The sequence below is a fragment of the Monodon monoceros genome, unplaced genomic scaffold (assembly GCF_005190385.1).
Source record: "Monodon monoceros isolate NGI ecotype Baffin Bay Population unplaced genomic scaffold, NGI_Narwhal_1 Super_Scaffold_12, whole genome shotgun sequence".
Lineage (NCBI taxonomy): Eukaryota > Metazoa > Chordata > Mammalia > Artiodactyla > Monodontidae > Monodon > Monodon monoceros.
Genome location: NW_021703768.1, coordinates 160,207,338 through 160,223,946, shown reverse-complemented (window position 1 = coordinate 160,223,946; position 16,609 = coordinate 160,207,338). Strand labels below are relative to the sequence as shown.

At 58.8% G+C, this 16,609-nt stretch overlaps 1 protein-coding gene across 11 annotated transcripts in view; it reads left to right on the top strand.

The window, feature by feature from the left end:
• The window catches only part of RFX2 (regulatory factor X2), a 101,111-nt gene extending 84,502 nt beyond the window's left edge, over window positions 1-16,609 (top strand). For 5 of the 11 annotated variants that reach the window (XM_029216290.1, XM_029216291.1, XM_029216293.1 and 2 more), the window contains 9 exons: window positions 1,147-1,262; window positions 2,134-2,252; window positions 2,568-2,680; window positions 3,004-3,158; window positions 4,355-4,452; window positions 5,352-5,501; window positions 6,404-6,612; window positions 10,971-11,124; window positions 12,124-16,609. In XM_029216290.1, coding sequence (XP_029072123.1) covers window positions 1,147-1,262; window positions 2,134-2,252; window positions 2,568-2,680; window positions 3,004-3,158; window positions 4,355-4,452; window positions 5,352-5,501; window positions 6,404-6,612; window positions 10,971-11,124; window positions 12,124-12,648 — 1,639 coding nt within the window. In that variant the 3' untranslated portion in view covers window positions 12,649-16,609. Of the gene's footprint in view, window positions 1-1,146; window positions 1,263-2,133; window positions 2,253-2,567; window positions 2,681-3,003; window positions 3,159-4,354; window positions 4,453-5,351; window positions 5,502-6,403; window positions 6,613-7,615; window positions 9,340-10,970; window positions 11,125-12,123 lie in introns of those variants that run through there. The other 6 variants (XM_029216297.1, XM_029216295.1, XM_029216296.1 and 3 more) reach the window with 3 other exon arrangements.

Below are 16,609 nucleotides of genomic sequence, written 5' to 3'. Positions count from 1 at the left end.
GGCACCTTCGTGCCTCAGCTGAGCTGCGTGGCTGACACCCCATTTTAGCTGCTCTAAGGGGTCCCAGTGACTCCCAACCACATAGCCGATCACGGGAGTTGGAGGTCCCAGGAGAGAGCCTGGAACATTCCCTGGGACCAGGAGTCCATCCTGTACCTGATCGTCCACAGACAAGGACTGCGTAGCTTCCGTTGTGGGGTTCGGGCCACAGGCTTGTGCCATTGACACTTAGAGCCACCCACCCCCACAAAGTCAGGTGGTCCACATACCTCTGAGCGGCGTCCTCCCTCCTCCCAGTGAGCCTGGCCCTACATCCCACAAGGAAAGGCACTCCCAGCTCAGGCTGGGTCCCTCGCACCCATCCCACCTGGCATGCGCATCCCTCAGGGCTCAAGCAAGTCATCCCAGGAAGCCCTTCTCGGTTACGTTTCTCAGTTTGCTGCCTGGACAGGCTGTCCACTGCTTTCTAGCTCAGGGCAAAACAAAAGTCTCAGAATGTGCTTTGAGATCACATAATAGTAACACGTTTGGGACTCTATGTAAAGAAGTTCACTTGTCTTCTAAGAGAGAAGTGTTAGAATATATACATGTAATATAGCAACCCGGGTGTCCATCAGCAGATGAGTGGATAAACAAATGTGGTCCATCCATACAGTGGAGTGGTATTGAGCCTTCAAAAGGAAGGAGATTCTGACACACACTACAACATGGATGAACCCAGAGGACGTGATGCTCAGTGAAATAAGCCAGACACAAAAGGACAAATACTGTCTGATTCCACTTATGTGAGGTCCCTAGAGGAGTCACATCCGTAGAGACAGGAAGTAGATGGTGGGGGCCAGGGGCTGGGGGAGGGGAGGGGGGGGTCCGTGTTTCATGGGGACAGAGTTTCAGTTTGGGAAGATGAGAAAGTTCTGGAGATGATCGTGGGGATGGTTGCCCGACAGTGTGAATGTATTTAATGCCACTGAGCTGTGCACTTAAAAGTACCATTTTAATGGTAAATTTTGTGTTTTCTATTTGACCACTAGTTTTAGAAAATTACACACACACCCCAAACCAAATCCTGCTCCGTCCTCCACCCCTTGGGCCCCTTCTGGGCAGTGCTGTTAGGGCCTCACGGTGGCACACGTGTTCCCTGCCCAGGTACCGGCCAGCCCAGAAGACGGACAGCCTTGGGGAGAGCGGCTCGCATGGCAGCCTGCACAGCACACCTGAGCAGGCCATGGCTGCCCAGAGCCAACACCACCAGCAGTACATCGGTGAGCCCCCCACCCCGGCGCAGGGCCTGCTGGCAAGGCTCTGGGGCCACTCGACACCGCTGGGGCTGGGTTTCGGCACCAGCAGCATCTACAGGGATACTTTAGACAGTTTTCTTGTATATCACCTTTTCAATTACATAGAAAGTTCTAGATAAACCCTCTTTGTGGAATCCCCGAGACTTTAGAATAATCAGCATGTTCCTCCCAAATTAGTGGATATTAATCCAAAAATAATGGATTAAAGTGACCATCATAAAAATAAGTAAATAAGGGGACTTCCCTGGAGGTCCAGTGGTTAGGACTCCGCGCTTCCGCGGCAGGAGGTACGGGTTCGATCCCTGATCGGGGAACTAAGGTCCCACAAGCCGCGTGGCTCGGCCCAAAAATTGAAATATAAAATGTACTAAACTGAAAGAAAATAAGTAAAATGAAATGCCCATCGGAAAGAAGACTGGATGTACTTTCAGCTGAGCCGGGCCCCTCCCTGGGAGAGTCCCTCCCCAGCTGGCACCGTCCCTGCCCCGGAGTGACGGGATACGCTAAAGACGTGGGTGGCCTCCGTGTACTTTAGTGTATCTTTGAGCCCCGACTGAACCCTCCCCTGTTGGGTCTTCTGGAGACGCTGTCACCCACCTGGGCGCCCCCAACGCTGGGGGGATGGAGTGCACGATGTGTGCTAGGCCCAGGCCCTGTGCTTTGTGCGTCACCGGGAGCTGACGATGTTGTCTCCTCCCTGCACCTGAGAAAACCAAAGCTTAAGGGTTGTGTGGTGTGAGAGGAGCCAGGGCCGGCATGGGGTCACCAACACGTACGGCCGGTGTCCCCAGCCCTGCTGACCTGCTCCCGCGTTCCCCCCCCCACCCCGCCACAGATGTGTCCCACGTCTTCCCGGAGTTCCCGGCGCCCGACCTGGGCGGTGTCCTGCTGCAGGAGAATATCACGCTGCACGACATCAAGGCCCTTCAGCTGGCCTACCGGCGGCACTGCGAGGTGACTGCCCCCTGAACCCCGAGCCCAGGCCCTGGGGGCTCCGGTGGGCGCCTCGGTCAGCTGCGCGAGGCCAGTGCCAGAGCATCACTGGGTGTCCCCGCCGGTGACAAGGAGCAGACAGGACTGGCCCCCCCTCCCTCTGGCCAAGGGGTGGATGGAATCTTCCTTCGTTCACTCCCATCCCCTCTCGTGGTCTGTCTGGGTTTGGAAAGACCCCGCTGCAGCCCGTATCCCGGCCGCTTGCTTGGCACATTCTGATGGCAGTCACATGGTGTGAGTACAGCGGAGTGTTTATCCAGCCGTGTTTATTCCTAGGCCACTTTAGATGTCGTGATGAACCTCCAGTTCCACTACGTTGAGAAGCTGTGGCTTTCCTTCTGGAATTCTAAAGCCTCCTCCAGCGACGGCCCTGCCTCTCTACCTACCAGGTACTGCCCGTCAGCCCCCAGACAGGCCTCAGTTTCACGGGGCCTGGGTTTGCCCTGCAGACCGTCTCCTGCTGACACCCACAAATGCACCAGCTTTTCAAGAATCAGCGCTCAGACCCCCTCACACACGTGTGGTCTTTCCTCTGACTTGGTGTGCGACTCGTATGGCATGTTCCCTTTGTTCGGCGAGGATCTCAGGGGTGACCACGGGGCAGGGAGCTTGCCTGCCCCAGGTGGTCCTGCAGCCTCACTCGGCTTATCCCGCGAGAGCAGGCCCCGGGCTGACGGCTCACCTGTGTCCCCCGTGACCCCGTCCCCCGCAGCGACGAGGAGCCGGAGGGCGTCGTCCTCCCCAAGGACAAGCTGGTATCTTTGTGCAAGTGCGACCCCGTGCTCAGGTGGATGAGGACCTGCGACCACATCCTGTACCAGGCGCTGGTGGAGATCCTCATCCCAGACGTGCTGCGGCCCGTGCCCAGTAAGCGCCCCTCCCCACACCCCTGCCCGCGACCTCCCCAGAGGAGACTCCCAGAGTGGAGGCCAACCGAGGTCGCGGGACAGCCTCGGGGGGCGGGGGCTGAGTCGGGTTCTAACCCGCTTCCCCAGCTGATCTGACGCTGAGCTCGGCTTCCTCCCAGCACTGTGAGTCTGCAGCATGAAGGGGTGGATTCTTCAGACCTTCTCCAGATTCCAGCGGCCTTGACTGAGGAAGGGAGAGAAAAGGAGATGGTGGCCCTTGATGGCTACACCCGTCTGGGGCTGATGCGGGCCGTGGAGACCCTCCCAGGGCCTCTGCCCCCACCCGCCCTTGTGGCCTCCGGAGGTGGTCACAACACCCGCCACCAGGGGGCGCCCGCCTGCAGGCCCCCTACATAGGGGCTGTCCCTCGGGCCCCCAGGACGGGAGTCCCGACCTCGTGAGGGCGAGGAGGCCGGGCGCTGAGCCTCGCTCTTCCCGAACGGCTGCCTGTTAACATCCGTGCCTGTTAGCGCTGGGGAACCTCCATCTTTTTGATGACCTGGTCTGCTGCTTTTTTTTGCCAGAAAATGGGAAACAGCAAAACCGTTGCAGTTCTCCTTTGGCCTTGCCAGCCTGAAAACTGTTCAGTGTAGTGTGCTTTTAGAGTCTCTGTGTATTAAGGTTTGAGATTGGGGTATACTTCCTTTTATAACACTAGGGGTGGTTTTCTTTTTTCAAAAAAATGTATTGCTTATTGCAAGCCATCTCAAAATAAATTTGGAAGTTGGTAGAATATGTTTACATGCACGTGTGTATATCAGGGTCTCCCCCCTCCACTCAGCCCAATGACATCGGGGTGGGTCCGTCCCCGGGGGGCGATCCTGGGCACTGTGGCCCCATCCCCTCTATGCCAGAAGCCGCCCCAGTGTGACAACCATGATGTCCCCAAACATGGCCCAGTGTCCCCCGGGGTCAGGATCACCCCAGGTGAGAACTGCCAGCATAGACAGGTAGATGAGCAGAGATCAATGGCGCTGGCCCCAGTTCCTACTCAGCACCTCCGTCACTAAGTGCGCTAAATTCTCACCATCTCTTCTCCTCTGTGTTGCTTGTTCTCGGTGGGTGGTCATTTCCACGGCATGTGCACCTCTTACACGTGAGCTGATTCTGACGGGCAAGACTGCCTTTCTCACCGTTAATACTTGTGTCCCCCAGGTACCCTGACCCAGGCCATCCGCAATTTTGCCAAGAGCTTGGAAGGCTGGTTGACGAACGCCATGAGCGACTTCCCACAGCAGGTCATCCAGACCAAGGTAACAGTCGGGGTTGGGGTCTGGGCCTCCAGACCACGCTGCGGGGTGGTGGGGGGGGGAGGGCAGAGGCTACAGCCTGGGGCCCCCTCGGGCCCCGCTGTGCTGTGAAGGGAGGGGGCTCCTGTTCCTCTGCCCCCAGGGAACTGGAGGACCGCTGGGCCCCAGAGAAAGGGGGCTGCTGCTGTGTGTCCTGAGGGTAAGTGGTCCTTCCAGGAAGGCCCAGGGCTGGGCTGCTGCTGGTGGAGGACAGGTGCTGGCTGGGAGCGCCCGACAGAAGATGTCTTTGCTGTGATACTTTTGGGTGGATTCAGAGCAGATCGAGTGTTGCTCTGCTCGTCATAGGAGGAGGATTTAACCTCTTTGTGGTCACCCTTACTGCTAGCGTCTCAGCCACAGATCAGAATGTAAAACATGGCCATCAGGCCTACCTGTGGAAAAGAGGCGATCCCATTCCCTTCCCGAGAGCGTTCTTACGGCCTCAGACAGGCGGGGCCAGATCTGGGCATCCCGCCTGCCTGCTCCCCACAAGCTGGAATCGCCTGGGTAGCTGTTCAAAAGTGCAGATTTCCAGGCCACACCTCGCAACGTCTGATCCAGTGGTGCCTGGGAATCGGTATTTTTACTGTCCCTCCCAGAGAGCCAGAGGAATCCTAGAAGCCAGGGCCTGGCCACGCTGTGCTGAATTCTAACTCACCTGTGCTGTGGCGTCCGCTGTAGATGCCACTCCATGCGTTGGTGACGCCCGTGTCCCTCACTGATTCTCAATTTGGGGGTCTCTGAGGCTGTCCGGAGGACGGGTCCCTCTCCCCTGCCAGAACAGCTCTCTCCTGGTCCCTCCGCCGCCACGCCCCTGAGAAGAGAGACAAACAGGCTTAGCCTCACACCTTCCCGGGCCCCAGGTCGGCGTGGTCGGCGCCTTCGCACAGACCCTGCGGCGCTACACGTCGCTCAACCACCTGGCGCAGGCGGCTCGGGCAGTGCTGCAGAACACGGCGCAGATCAGCCAGATGCTGAGCGACCTCAACCGCGTGGACTTCGCCAACGTGCAGGTGACTGTCCTGCGCGCCTCCCCGCGGCCTGGGACCGGGGCGCGCGGACCCAGCTTCCACCCGCTAGAAAAATGCGCAGACCCACCAAACTCAGCCTACCGCAAAACCAGCCCCGCACCCAGGCCCGGCCCATGCTTCTGTTGCATGAAAAGGGTCGGGGTTGAGTCACCCACAGTCCTCGGGGACACCCGGGCTCCACTGCGTGATCGTCCCCCTGGCCTCCAGGCTCTGGGATGACGCCTTGGCCCATTTTCATTAAAAATTTGCCTTCTGGGGCTTCCCTGGTGGCGCAGTGGTTGAGAGTCTGCCTGCCGATGCAGGGGACACGGGTTCGTGCCCCGGTCCGGGAAGATCCCACATGCCGCGGAGCGGCTGGGCCCGTGAGCCATGGCCGCTGAGCCTACGCGTCCGGAGCCGTGCTCCGCAGCGGGAGGGGCCACAACAGTGAGAGGCCCGCGTACCGCAAGCAAAAAAAAAAAAAAAAAAAATTTGCCTTCCCACTGCCATGTTCACGGCTCTCTCCTCTGGGCTTAGGAAAGCGCAGCCGCCATCAGGGGAGTCCTGCTGCTGTGTTTACGTCTAGTGTAGGCCCTGAGTTTATCCACCGAATAAACAGAAACACGCACACAGAGGAGTGGCCACTTAGAAATAACGCAACGCGAAGACGTGGTACAGCCTGGGCCTAGGATGCAGGGAGCCTGGATTTAGGCCCTTAGAAGCCGGGCAGGTTCCCTCTGGATGGCCATCCGTCTCTGCCCCATGAAGCGGGTGCCGAGCTCACAGTTGGAAAAGGTCGAGAGCAGCAGGTGTCTGTGCTCGTGTGTGTCCGGCCTAGGGCCACGCCCGGGAGATGTCGCTGTCCCTCCGTCCTGACCCGGCCCTCGCCTGCCCGCGCCCTACAGGAGCAGGCCTCGTGGGTGTGCCAGTGCGAGGAGGGCGTGGTGCAGCGTCTGGAGCAGGACTTCAAGCTGACCCTGCAGCAGCAGAGCTCCCTGGACCAGTGGGCCAGCTGGCTGGACAACGTAGTCACCCAGGTCCTGAAGCAGCACGCGGGCAGCCCCAGCTTCCCAAAGGCTGCACGGCAGTTCCTGCTGAAATGGTCCTTCTACAGGTAGGTGTGCCCTTGATCTCCCAGAGAGCTCCAGGCCTGGGAGGGAGGCCAAGGCCCAGAGACGCAGACCAGCCTGTGGGCCTCACTCCTGGGGGCTCCCGGGGCAGGCCCAGAGCCCCCTGGGGCCTAAAACTGGGCTACAAGGGCTTCTGCAGACAGAAACCATCATCTTGGGCCCGCCTGCTGGAGAGACACGGCAGCTCAAGCACGAGCCTTTGTTTCTGCCCCTAGAGCACCCCCACGGAGTGAGGTAAAGGAAGAATCTAGAGAGAACAGGAGCGCAGGTGGTGGCAGGTGGGAGATGAGAACCAGGTGGGGAATCGTGGTGCAAGGGGCCGGCTAGGACAGCAACAGGATGAAAACAGGATGCGACATGATCCTTTATCCCCTCACTGCCAAGCACAAGCAGGGGGCAGGGACGGGCGTCGGCTCCCCACAGGATGGTCCTGGGCGAGGGTTAGGTGGACATGTTTTAAAACGATGTATGTAACTGTATTATAGTGAATTAGGTGTGTGTGTGTGTGTGTGAATGTAAGGAGATTTATTTCAGGGAACGGGCAGGCGTGATCGCGGGGCCAGCACGTCCGAAGTCCGTAGCAGGGACTGACGGGCTGGACGCTCAAGTGGGGGGAGCAGATGCCGCCGTCCGCAGGCGGGGACCCCTTCCTCCTCAGGGAAACCTCAGTGTTGCTCCCAAGGCCCCTCTGCTGACTAGGTGAGGCCCACCCCCAGTGTGGAGGCTGAGCTTCTCCACCTCAAGTCGAGGGATGGTGGACGGGAACCATGGCGATGCCTAGACTAATGTTTGACTGAATCACTGCCCATCACTGACACAGAAAACTAACCGTCACGGAAAGTAAACGTGAGAGAGAAAAACATATGGAGAAAGAAACGTGAGAAAGAGAACCCATGAAAGGAAACCAAGAGAGAAGGAAATCTAAGACATGAAAAGATCAATCCCGGCGGTTTACTAGCCAGCTGATAGGAATTTTTTTTTTTTAAGAGAGAGAAAACGGAGGAAAAGAAAATAATAACTAAGGGCTCAAGTTTCCAAGAGCTGCCGGGTTCCCCGCCCAGTGGATGAGCTTCCCAGCCTCACTGTGACGTTCAGACACCTAGGATAAGAAAGGATCGTAAAGGCATCCAGGGAGAAAACAGCGGGTCACACCGCAGGCCAGGAACCAGAGCAGCATCAGACTTGTGTGCGGCCACGCAGGGCCCAGGAGGCCGGGGAGCGGTGTAGTCAGGATCGCGCGGGAAAGCTGTTCCCACGCTGCACCTCTCACCTGGGCGAACCCAGAAAACCCTGGCTGCGCTCACCCAGAGAAGCCCTTCGGTGGAGTTCCAGTCGCACTCAGCGATAGACACGTGGAAACGGAGCGTTTTGTTGAACGGAGGCGATCAGCTGTTCTCTACCTGCAGGCCGTGCAGGACAGCCCGCCAGCCGGCTGCGGCCCAGGGCTCAGGCTGCTGTCCACCGGGCTGTGCGGATAAATGCTCTCGGCGTGAGGCCAGGCCCACTCGCTTACAGATCCTCAGCAGCGCCGAGCAGTGACGAGCAGAAGACTATTGACTGTCTGGCTCTTATCGGAGCGTTTCCCGACCCCTCGGCCGGCTGCTGGCCCGGTCACTCCCTGTTCCCATCGCCGTCCTCATGCTCTGCCCTGGCCTGCTGGCCTCAGGGTCTCTGCACCGCCCTCCCCTGCCTGGAGCATCGTTCCCCAGGGAGCCCTGTGGCCCGATCATCCTCAGAGAAGCCTGCAGACCTCCCGAGTGAAATAGCGTTCCCCTTCTCGCCCTCTGTCCCCTGCGCCTGGATTTTCTTCCATTGCCCGTCACCCCGTTCTCTGTTTGCCTGTCCGTTGCCTGTCTCCTCGACAATCACCCGTGTCTCCTCAAGAGCTGGGACATCGCCCTTGTTCACCGCTGCTTCTCAGCATCCGGATGTTGAGTGATGAATGAACAAGAAAGGGATTGTAAGCCTGACTGACCACGTGGCTCAGCTGTGGACTTACACCCCATCGCCACAGAGGGAACAGGATTTAGTCCGAAAGTGCGAAAAAGCAACACTGGGGTGATGGGGGAGGAATGGAGTCAGAGTCGGTGGCTGCAGAGAAAGCCGGTGGGGACTCAGCCCCCCACCCCCGTGGCCGGAAGTCGTGACCTGAGGAATCAGGACTGGCAGGGTGACCCCGTGACTTACACCGCAGAGATGCGAACCCAGCTGAGGCTTGCAAGTGGCTGCGGCCTCCGTGAGAGGGGGCTGCTTTTCTCTGTAACGACGGAGGCCCCACCTGACTCCAGCTTGTTGAGTTTAAGGGACTTGTCTCTGTAGCGTCCACCAGCAAATGGACAGCGGTGGGCGGGGGCTGGGTAAGCTGACGGCCACTGACGTTCCCACCGCAGAAAGTTGCGAGCCCGTTTGGAAAACCCAAAACATACCAAGGTGACCATGGAGACGGTTCAGAAAAGCCTCTCGATCCAAAGCTTCAAACCAGACACTGAGGCTTGGGGGCTGCCGGGTACCAGCGCCCGACCCAGGGGGTCCTTCACGGAAGGGTGCCGGGTACCCCTCTGGGTGGGCAGAGTGGGAGGGTGACTCGAAGCATTCGGGCCTGGGGTCTCTCTCCCATTAGAGCGGCAGCAGCACAGACCGTATCTTAACACTTTGAAACGCAAGCAGCTTCGTTCCAGGCCCGTGTTATCGGCAGCAGCGTGAAAACCAAGCACCGCTTCCAGGCATGGGGAAGGGAGGGTGGGAGGGGGTGAGGGGTGAGGGGGGCCCCTTCCCAGGGACCCGTGGTCTGTGTTCACTCGCTTACCTTTAGGGGGTCAGCCATACGGAGCCAAAGGAGCTTCTGAGCAGAAAACACATCCCGAACCCCGAGCCTGTTCCCTGTGCCCACTTAGGCGGCCTTCGTCTTCATTCTTTGTGAACGTTCTTCAGGTGACCTTTGCCTCCTAAAGTGCTCATCTGGACACAGGCAGGCACCACCCGGGTCCCCTCCTTGGTTGCCCTTCCAGGGCATCTCGAAGCCACAGCCGGCTGGAGCCAGCTCTCCTTTTCCACCGCTGAACCAGAGTGCCGTCAGAGCGTGTCTGCACACTGGCCCGGGGAAGATGCAAGAAGAGTCAAGTAAACTGATTTGTTGTCGGCTGTCTTTGCTGACTTGCCCGCATGCCCCATTGCTAACACGCAAGCAGCAGCAGTTTCAACCTGTTAAAAGATAAACTGAGGCTCGTTAAATTTTCAAGAGACTCTTTGAGGGACCTCCCTGGTGGCACAGCGGTTAAGAATCCACCTGCCAATGCAGGGGACACGGGTTCAAGCCCTGCTCCGGGAAGATCCCACGTGCCGCAGAGCAGCTAAGCCCGTGCGCCACAACTACTGAGCCCGCTCTCCAGAGCCTGCGAGCCACAACTACTGAGCCCGCGCGCCTAGAGCCCGTGCTCCGCAGCAAGAGACGCCACCTCAGTGAGAAGCCTGCGCACCGACTGCAACGAAGACCCAACGCAGCCAAAAATAAATAAATAAATAAAAAGATTCTTTGAGCAAACATCACTTTGAAAGCCAAAGTCGTTAACAGGCTCCCCGGACAGGAGCAGGGGGAGAGTTGTTTACGCAGAAGGAAATGATTTGATGGCTGCAGCTTGGGTGCTCTGACAGATCTCGCCGGGTCCTGGATGCTTGGACTCCAGGGTGGCAGGGCCACCCCGGGGCGACGCCCTGTGGTTCCTCTCCTGTCTTGTCCCTTCCTGTTTCTTTTCTGGGTACCACAGCGATTAGACGTCACTGAGAGTAGGTGAGTTCTGAGCTGGAGTGTCCAGGTGTTTGGGGCCACGTGGCAGTGCACGTATAGGCCAGGGTTTTTGGTCGGGGACCACGTTTAATAACTCCTTTAGGTCGGCGCTCGCTTTCTCTGGAAAGAATCAGATAGTAGATCTTTTTGAGGGCTAAAGTTTTCCAGGCACACAGCACATCAACGACAGGCACAGCCAATAAAACTTTATTAATGGATGCTGCAGTGTGAATTTCAGGTACATTCCATGTGTCGTGAAATACAATTCTTTTGACTTTTTTTGCCAACCATTCAAAACTGTAAAAACCACTCCTGGCTGGCAGGCTGGATCTGGTCTGGCTTGGGCCGCGGTTTGCCAACCCCTGCTTTGGATGAAAGAGGCAAAGGTGCCCTGAACTGGAATCTCGTCTTTAGGCGCCTGAAACTGCTGGCTAAGGATGGGAAGGATGGGAAAGGCCGCGGGGTGGTCTGGGGGGCTGGCCGGCCCCTCGCGGGCCAGCTCGGGGCTGGAGGGGAGCCTGGCGTCCCGGAGGTGCCAGCCCGTGCCTGCCACCTCAGCTCCATGGTGATCCGCGACCTCACGCTGCGCAGCGCCGCCAGCTTCGGCTCCTTCCACCTCATCCGGCTGCTCTACGATGAGTACATGTTCTACCTGGTGGAGCACCGCGTCGCCGAGGCCGCTGGGGAGACGCCCATTGCCGTGATGGGAGAGGTGAGCGCCCCCGGGATGAGAGGGCCGGCCTCGGGGCCCGGGAGAACACACTCGTGGGGGCGGGCGGCGGGTGGGAAAAAGCTCGCCTGCCCCAGCAGGACGGACCCTGGCTCCTCTGTCCCCTACTCGCGTGGCCCGGGCAGGATTTCCGCCTCATTGAGGTAAAATACACAGAAAGTAAAATTTACCTTTTTAACCATCTCAGAGGAAACAATTCAGTGGCATTTAGTACAGTAACAGCGTTGTGAAACCACCATATCTTGTTCTAGAACATTCCATCACCCCAAAAGAAAACCCCACCCCCTTGGCAGTAAACCCCCCCCAGCCCCTGGCAAGCGTGAATCCACTCTCTGTCTCTGTGGGTCGGCCTGTTCTGGACGTTTCCCATCAATGGAATCACACCCTGTGTGTCCTTTTGTGTCTGGCTTCTCTCACTGAACATCGTGTTCTCGAGGTCTGTCCACGTGGTAGCGGGCATCGGTGCTTCTGTCCTTCTTCTGGCCAAATACTGTTTGATTGCACGGATATGCACCATCTTGCTGATCCATCACCTGTTGATAGATGGGCTGTTTCCACCTTTTGGCTGGTGTGAATCGTGCTGCTCTGAGCATTCATGTACACATTTTGTTTGAACACCTGTTTCCATTCTTTGGGGTATAGACCGAGGAGCAGAATTGCTGGGTCATGACAGGGTTGTTTCAAGGAAGAAATGAGGCGACACTTGTAGAGCTTTTAGTACGTGATAAGCCCGTGATAAACAGCAGCTTTTCCTTCACTGACCACTCAGAGGCCACAGCCCTCCAGCGGCTCCCAGGCAGGGCCCTGGAAAGTGTTAGAGGGGCCACATCCAGACACCCAGCAGCCTCAGGGCCACTTCTCACGGCAGAAGCCCCCTCACTTACAAAGCGAAAGCCCGATTCCTCTGTGGACGAGGACATTGCTAACCTTCCCCGGCACCTGCTCTGCAGAGGGCCCTCACTCCGGGCTTCTCTCTTTCAGTTCAACGATCTTGCCTCCCTGTCACTGACACTGCTCGACAAAGGTGGGTGTGTCTGGGCTTTCCCTCCTGTCCTGGGCCTGGTGGTGATCAGGGCGGCCCCTGGGGCGGGGACGCTGGGGGCTCAGAGCAGAGGCCCTGCCCCTCCTACTGGATTACGTTTACTCCTCTCCCTGGTTCCCTGCACACCAGGCCCCTCAGCGCAGGGCCACGGACAGGACTGGTGCCGGTGCTGGGGCTGGCGGGGTGAGGGCCTCCTGCGGCCACGTCCAGAGAGGGAGCAGGGCAGGCGGGCCAGAGAGCACCCTCCCCGGGGGCCCATCCCCTGCCCCGTGGAGGTGGGGGGGCCCAACCGTCAAGGGCGACGCTGCCGGGAGCACAGCCCAGGCACATGGGCATTGGTCGTGGGGAGGAAGGCCTCCAGGTTGACTGGGTCAACCCAGGCCCAGGCTAAGACAGTGCCCTGCCCTGGCCCCTTCGCGCCCCCTGAAGATGTGCCCCACGCCCCACCCCGCCTCCACAGATGACCTCAGCGAGGACCGTGGAGGCAGCGAGGCCCGCTCGGAGGCCCGAGGCCGGGGCGAGCCCCTGGTGAAGCGGGAGCGCAGCGACCCCAACCACCCGCTGCAGGGCGTCTAGCTGGGCCGCGCTGCCCCGGCTCCAGGTCCCTGAGCTCCGCCGCGGTAGTGCCTCCTGGATGAAGTGACCTTTACTCTGAGTGCCGGGGCCCCCAGGCCAGGGCGCCCTTAAAGGACACGCTCTCCGTCAAGAGGAAAACCGTTGCGACCGCGACCGAAGCCCAGATGGGGCGCCCAGACCCCTTTTCCTTCTTCTGAATGTTCCTTCCCCCAGTGCAAACATCCGCCTCCAGAGCTGGAAGGGGCCGTGCTGAGCGAGTCGCTACCTCCACTTCGGGCATCTCCCCCTGCCAGCTCGTTCAGATTTTCACCCTGATTTGAAAAAACTCCAGCAGGTCCCGGGGAGGAAGGGATGTCCCGCAGCCGTCGGGCAGCGCCAAGCTGACCATGTCCCCGCAGCCCCCCTCAGGCCCTGCGGTGGGGAGAGGCCATCTCGGTCCTCGCCCCGTGGCCTCCTGCCCTGCCGGCCGCCAGGCACCCCATCTCTAGACCCCGAAGGGATCAGAAGCAGCCGCCAATTGCGTCCCCGGACGGCGCGCATCCCACGGCCCCACGTGGCTCAAAGAACACGTCACGGAAGCAGGCCCGCTCATGGTGGGGGCGGGGCCTTTCAAAATCAAAGCCAGAAGCTTGATGAGCAACCAGAAGGACTGTGAATCTGTCCAGGTTCACAGCCAACGTCAAGTTAAACTGTGAGGTCTGGAATGAGTTTGTTCCAAGGGGGCCGGGAGGTCAGGGTCTCCGCCGCGCCTTCAGAGGGCAGCCATCCTGCCAAGTCTGTGCACGAGCAACCGTGCCTGAGCCCCGCTCCACAGAACCTTCCAGAACGTCTGCCTTTGAAGTAGCAATCCCAGAACACTGTGAACCCGGCAGGTCCCATCTTGAACTGCTCAGGGTCCAAACTCTTCTCTGGGGACAAACAAATCCCAAGGGCTGTCCCACCCCTGACCTTGAAACTCTCCAGATCTGTGTCCCTCGTAACGTGTTGCACCAGTAAGCCCTGTGCCAGAGTTCCGCTCCCGAAGCAGCTGCAAAGAAGAAAGACAAACCTCTGGTCTAAGAAGCATCGGCTTCTCAAATGCAATAATTTCTCCTTTTGGAAATATGTTCATACGCATAGCTTTGTGCTCTAATTGTTAATAGAACATTCCTTATGAATGTGTATATCGCAGTATATTCAGTCCCCCATGTTGTTTTCTCATTCATGCAGAAGGTACTAGTGTAAACTCACGAGGCCTTTAAAAACCCTACTTCTCGACAAGCAGGAGCGCTGTGCATCCCTGGCGCCCGCAGGTGCCCAGGGAGAGCAGCAGGGAAGGACGAGAAATCTCATTTTAAGAAACCAAAAGCCCGTCATGATCACAACGTGCGTGTGGTCTTAAAGTTGCAGACTCAGATGAACTCAGACAGAAGGAATGTCTTTAAAGCTGCATCTCCTTTCCTGGGAGACGTTCAAGCTCACGGCTCCCGGATTGTGACGCCTGCCTTTTCTTCCACGTTTCTGCCTTACGCTCTGTCTAGTCCTTTGCCGGATTCCGCGAGGAGGAATATAAATGACGGTAAAGACACCAGCCTTCCGAGCCCGTTCTCGTTTCCCGTTGCAATAAACACACTGAACGTGCCCGTTGTGGGTCGCAATCCACGCTCCAGCCTTTGCCCCGCCGCCCACTCCAGTGGCCTTGGAGGACGAAGCCCTCCCTCCCACACTCCCCTGGCCCTGGCACAGCCAGCCTGGCCAGACCTGGGCCACACAAGCCCAGGAAGGGAGGGCAGCAGTGCTTTCCTCCGGCTCTCTGGGGAATGTTCCAGAAGGAGCATTTAGCAGGGCCAGAGAGGGCAAGAAAACAACTCTCAGCCCAGGATGGGCGAGACTGTAAACAGACTAAACTGGTTCAGAGACGCAGAATAAATCCACGCTCCGGCCGCTGACACAGCCCACTGGTGGTTTACGGGGTTTATCTGGTAAAGCGGTGGGGCCCGATCTTCAGAACCCCCTAAGAATCAGGGCGTGAGCTTCTTCCGAAATTGTCAGTTCCTGGGCCCCATCCCCAGAGAGCCTGGCTCGTGGGCTTAAGGTGCAGGCGGAGCATCCGTACTGTTGTGACCACCCGCTCTGGGGGACCGTGACACAGGGCATTACAGGACTTTGAAGAAACCCTGCAGAGGAGAGCGATGCGCTCAGGAAGGGCCCACAGGGGGGAGGGTGTTCCAGAAACGTGGACGCAGTTCCCCGTTAGTCGCCCATAAAAGCTGCTTCTCAGGGGCCAGGCTGGTGCCCCGTGTGCCGCCGGAGATGCTCAGCCTTGGCCCCAGCCCGGGCCCCTCTGTCCCGGGTGGAGGCCCTGGGGACCCCAGGTGACACTAAAATCATCCATCGCTATCCCAGGCTGGGAACTCCAGGGCCTGCGTTTGGCTTAAGGCTCTGCTGCCACCATCTTGAAATTCTTAAGAGTTTTCCACCAAAGGGCCCCTGCTTTAATTTTGCACTGGGCCCCACAAATACTGTGGCCAATCCTGGGGAGGAGCTCTCAGGACCCAAGCACGCAGCCTCCCCTCAGCCGGGTGGCCAGGCCCTGACTCCAGGCCGACTCCTCTGCCAGGCTCTCAGAACCCAGCGGAACCCAGACTCGTCCCTACCCTCCCGTGGTTCACGATTTCAGCCCGAGGCCCCCTGAGCAGCACCAGCTCTTGCGGGGAGCAGGAGCCGCCCCCGAATCTTCCCCCTTGGAGATCCCGGCCCGGGGCCAGGCAGCAGGGTCCCTGGGAGGGGAGAGCACCTTAGGGCCTGGGTGGCTGGTGAGGCTCTTGAGCACAGGAGATGCCCACGTGATTCCTGCCCCAGGAGCTGGAGGGGAGACGAGGAGGGGAGGCTGCCGAAGGCCCGTGGGTCCCTAGCCCATTGGGTAGGGCTCCGGGGCACAGGCACAGCGAAAGGGGGACCCAGTCCTACCAAGAGCCTCCAGGAGGTCCTGACCAATCACAGTGGCTTCTCGCCATTGTGGTCCATTCTTCTCTTCTTTTTGACAGTCTTCCAAGGTAGGTGTTAACCCCGCCCACCATTGTGCACATGGGGAAAATGAGGCTGCTGGCTGGAATGCAAGCAGGATGGCTGGAGCCCCGGCAGCCATCTTGGAACTCAAGGTGGACATCATAAGGATGGCAAAGCAATGAGACAGAAGGTACCTGGGTTCCTGGTGATCATTATAACCCTAATGGCCCTGAGTCAGAGTTCAATAAGCCACAGTTTGGGAGGGTTGCAGGGGGACCCATAGGCGTTCTAGCCTCCAAGAACTCTCTGGTAGCAAGAACTCTGAAGTGAGATGCGAGGCGTGCATGCGTGCGCGCGCGCGCGCACACACACACACACACACACACACGTACACATCAGTTGCAGGAATGCTAAGTAAGAAGGGAGAGATTCTCCCTGGCTGGGAGTGTCACCCTCACCCCAGTTTTCCTCCCACTTCTCTGGCTGCCCCCCCCACCCTCTGCACCTGGGTCCTGCTCTTTCCACACCCTCCATGACCTCGTCCACGTGCTGCTGACTTGCTCCACAGCTGCCCGCCCACCGTGGCTCAGAGGTTCGTGGGTGCCTCGCCCTCCAAAGGGCAAGACAGGAGCTCAGCATCTGACGATCCAGACCTCCTGCCTGTATCCCCATCCCACTGCCCGAGCCAGAAACCCAGGGCCACCTGCATGCCCTCCGTCCCTCCTACCTCCTCCAGACTGCCCCTAACATGGCCACTGGTTCCTTCCTCCTGGCCACTCCCTGAGACCTCCCCGCCTGGAGATGCAGCAGGGCAGCCGGGCTTGGACAATAGCTGTGCCCTCAGGTAAATTACTTAGATCA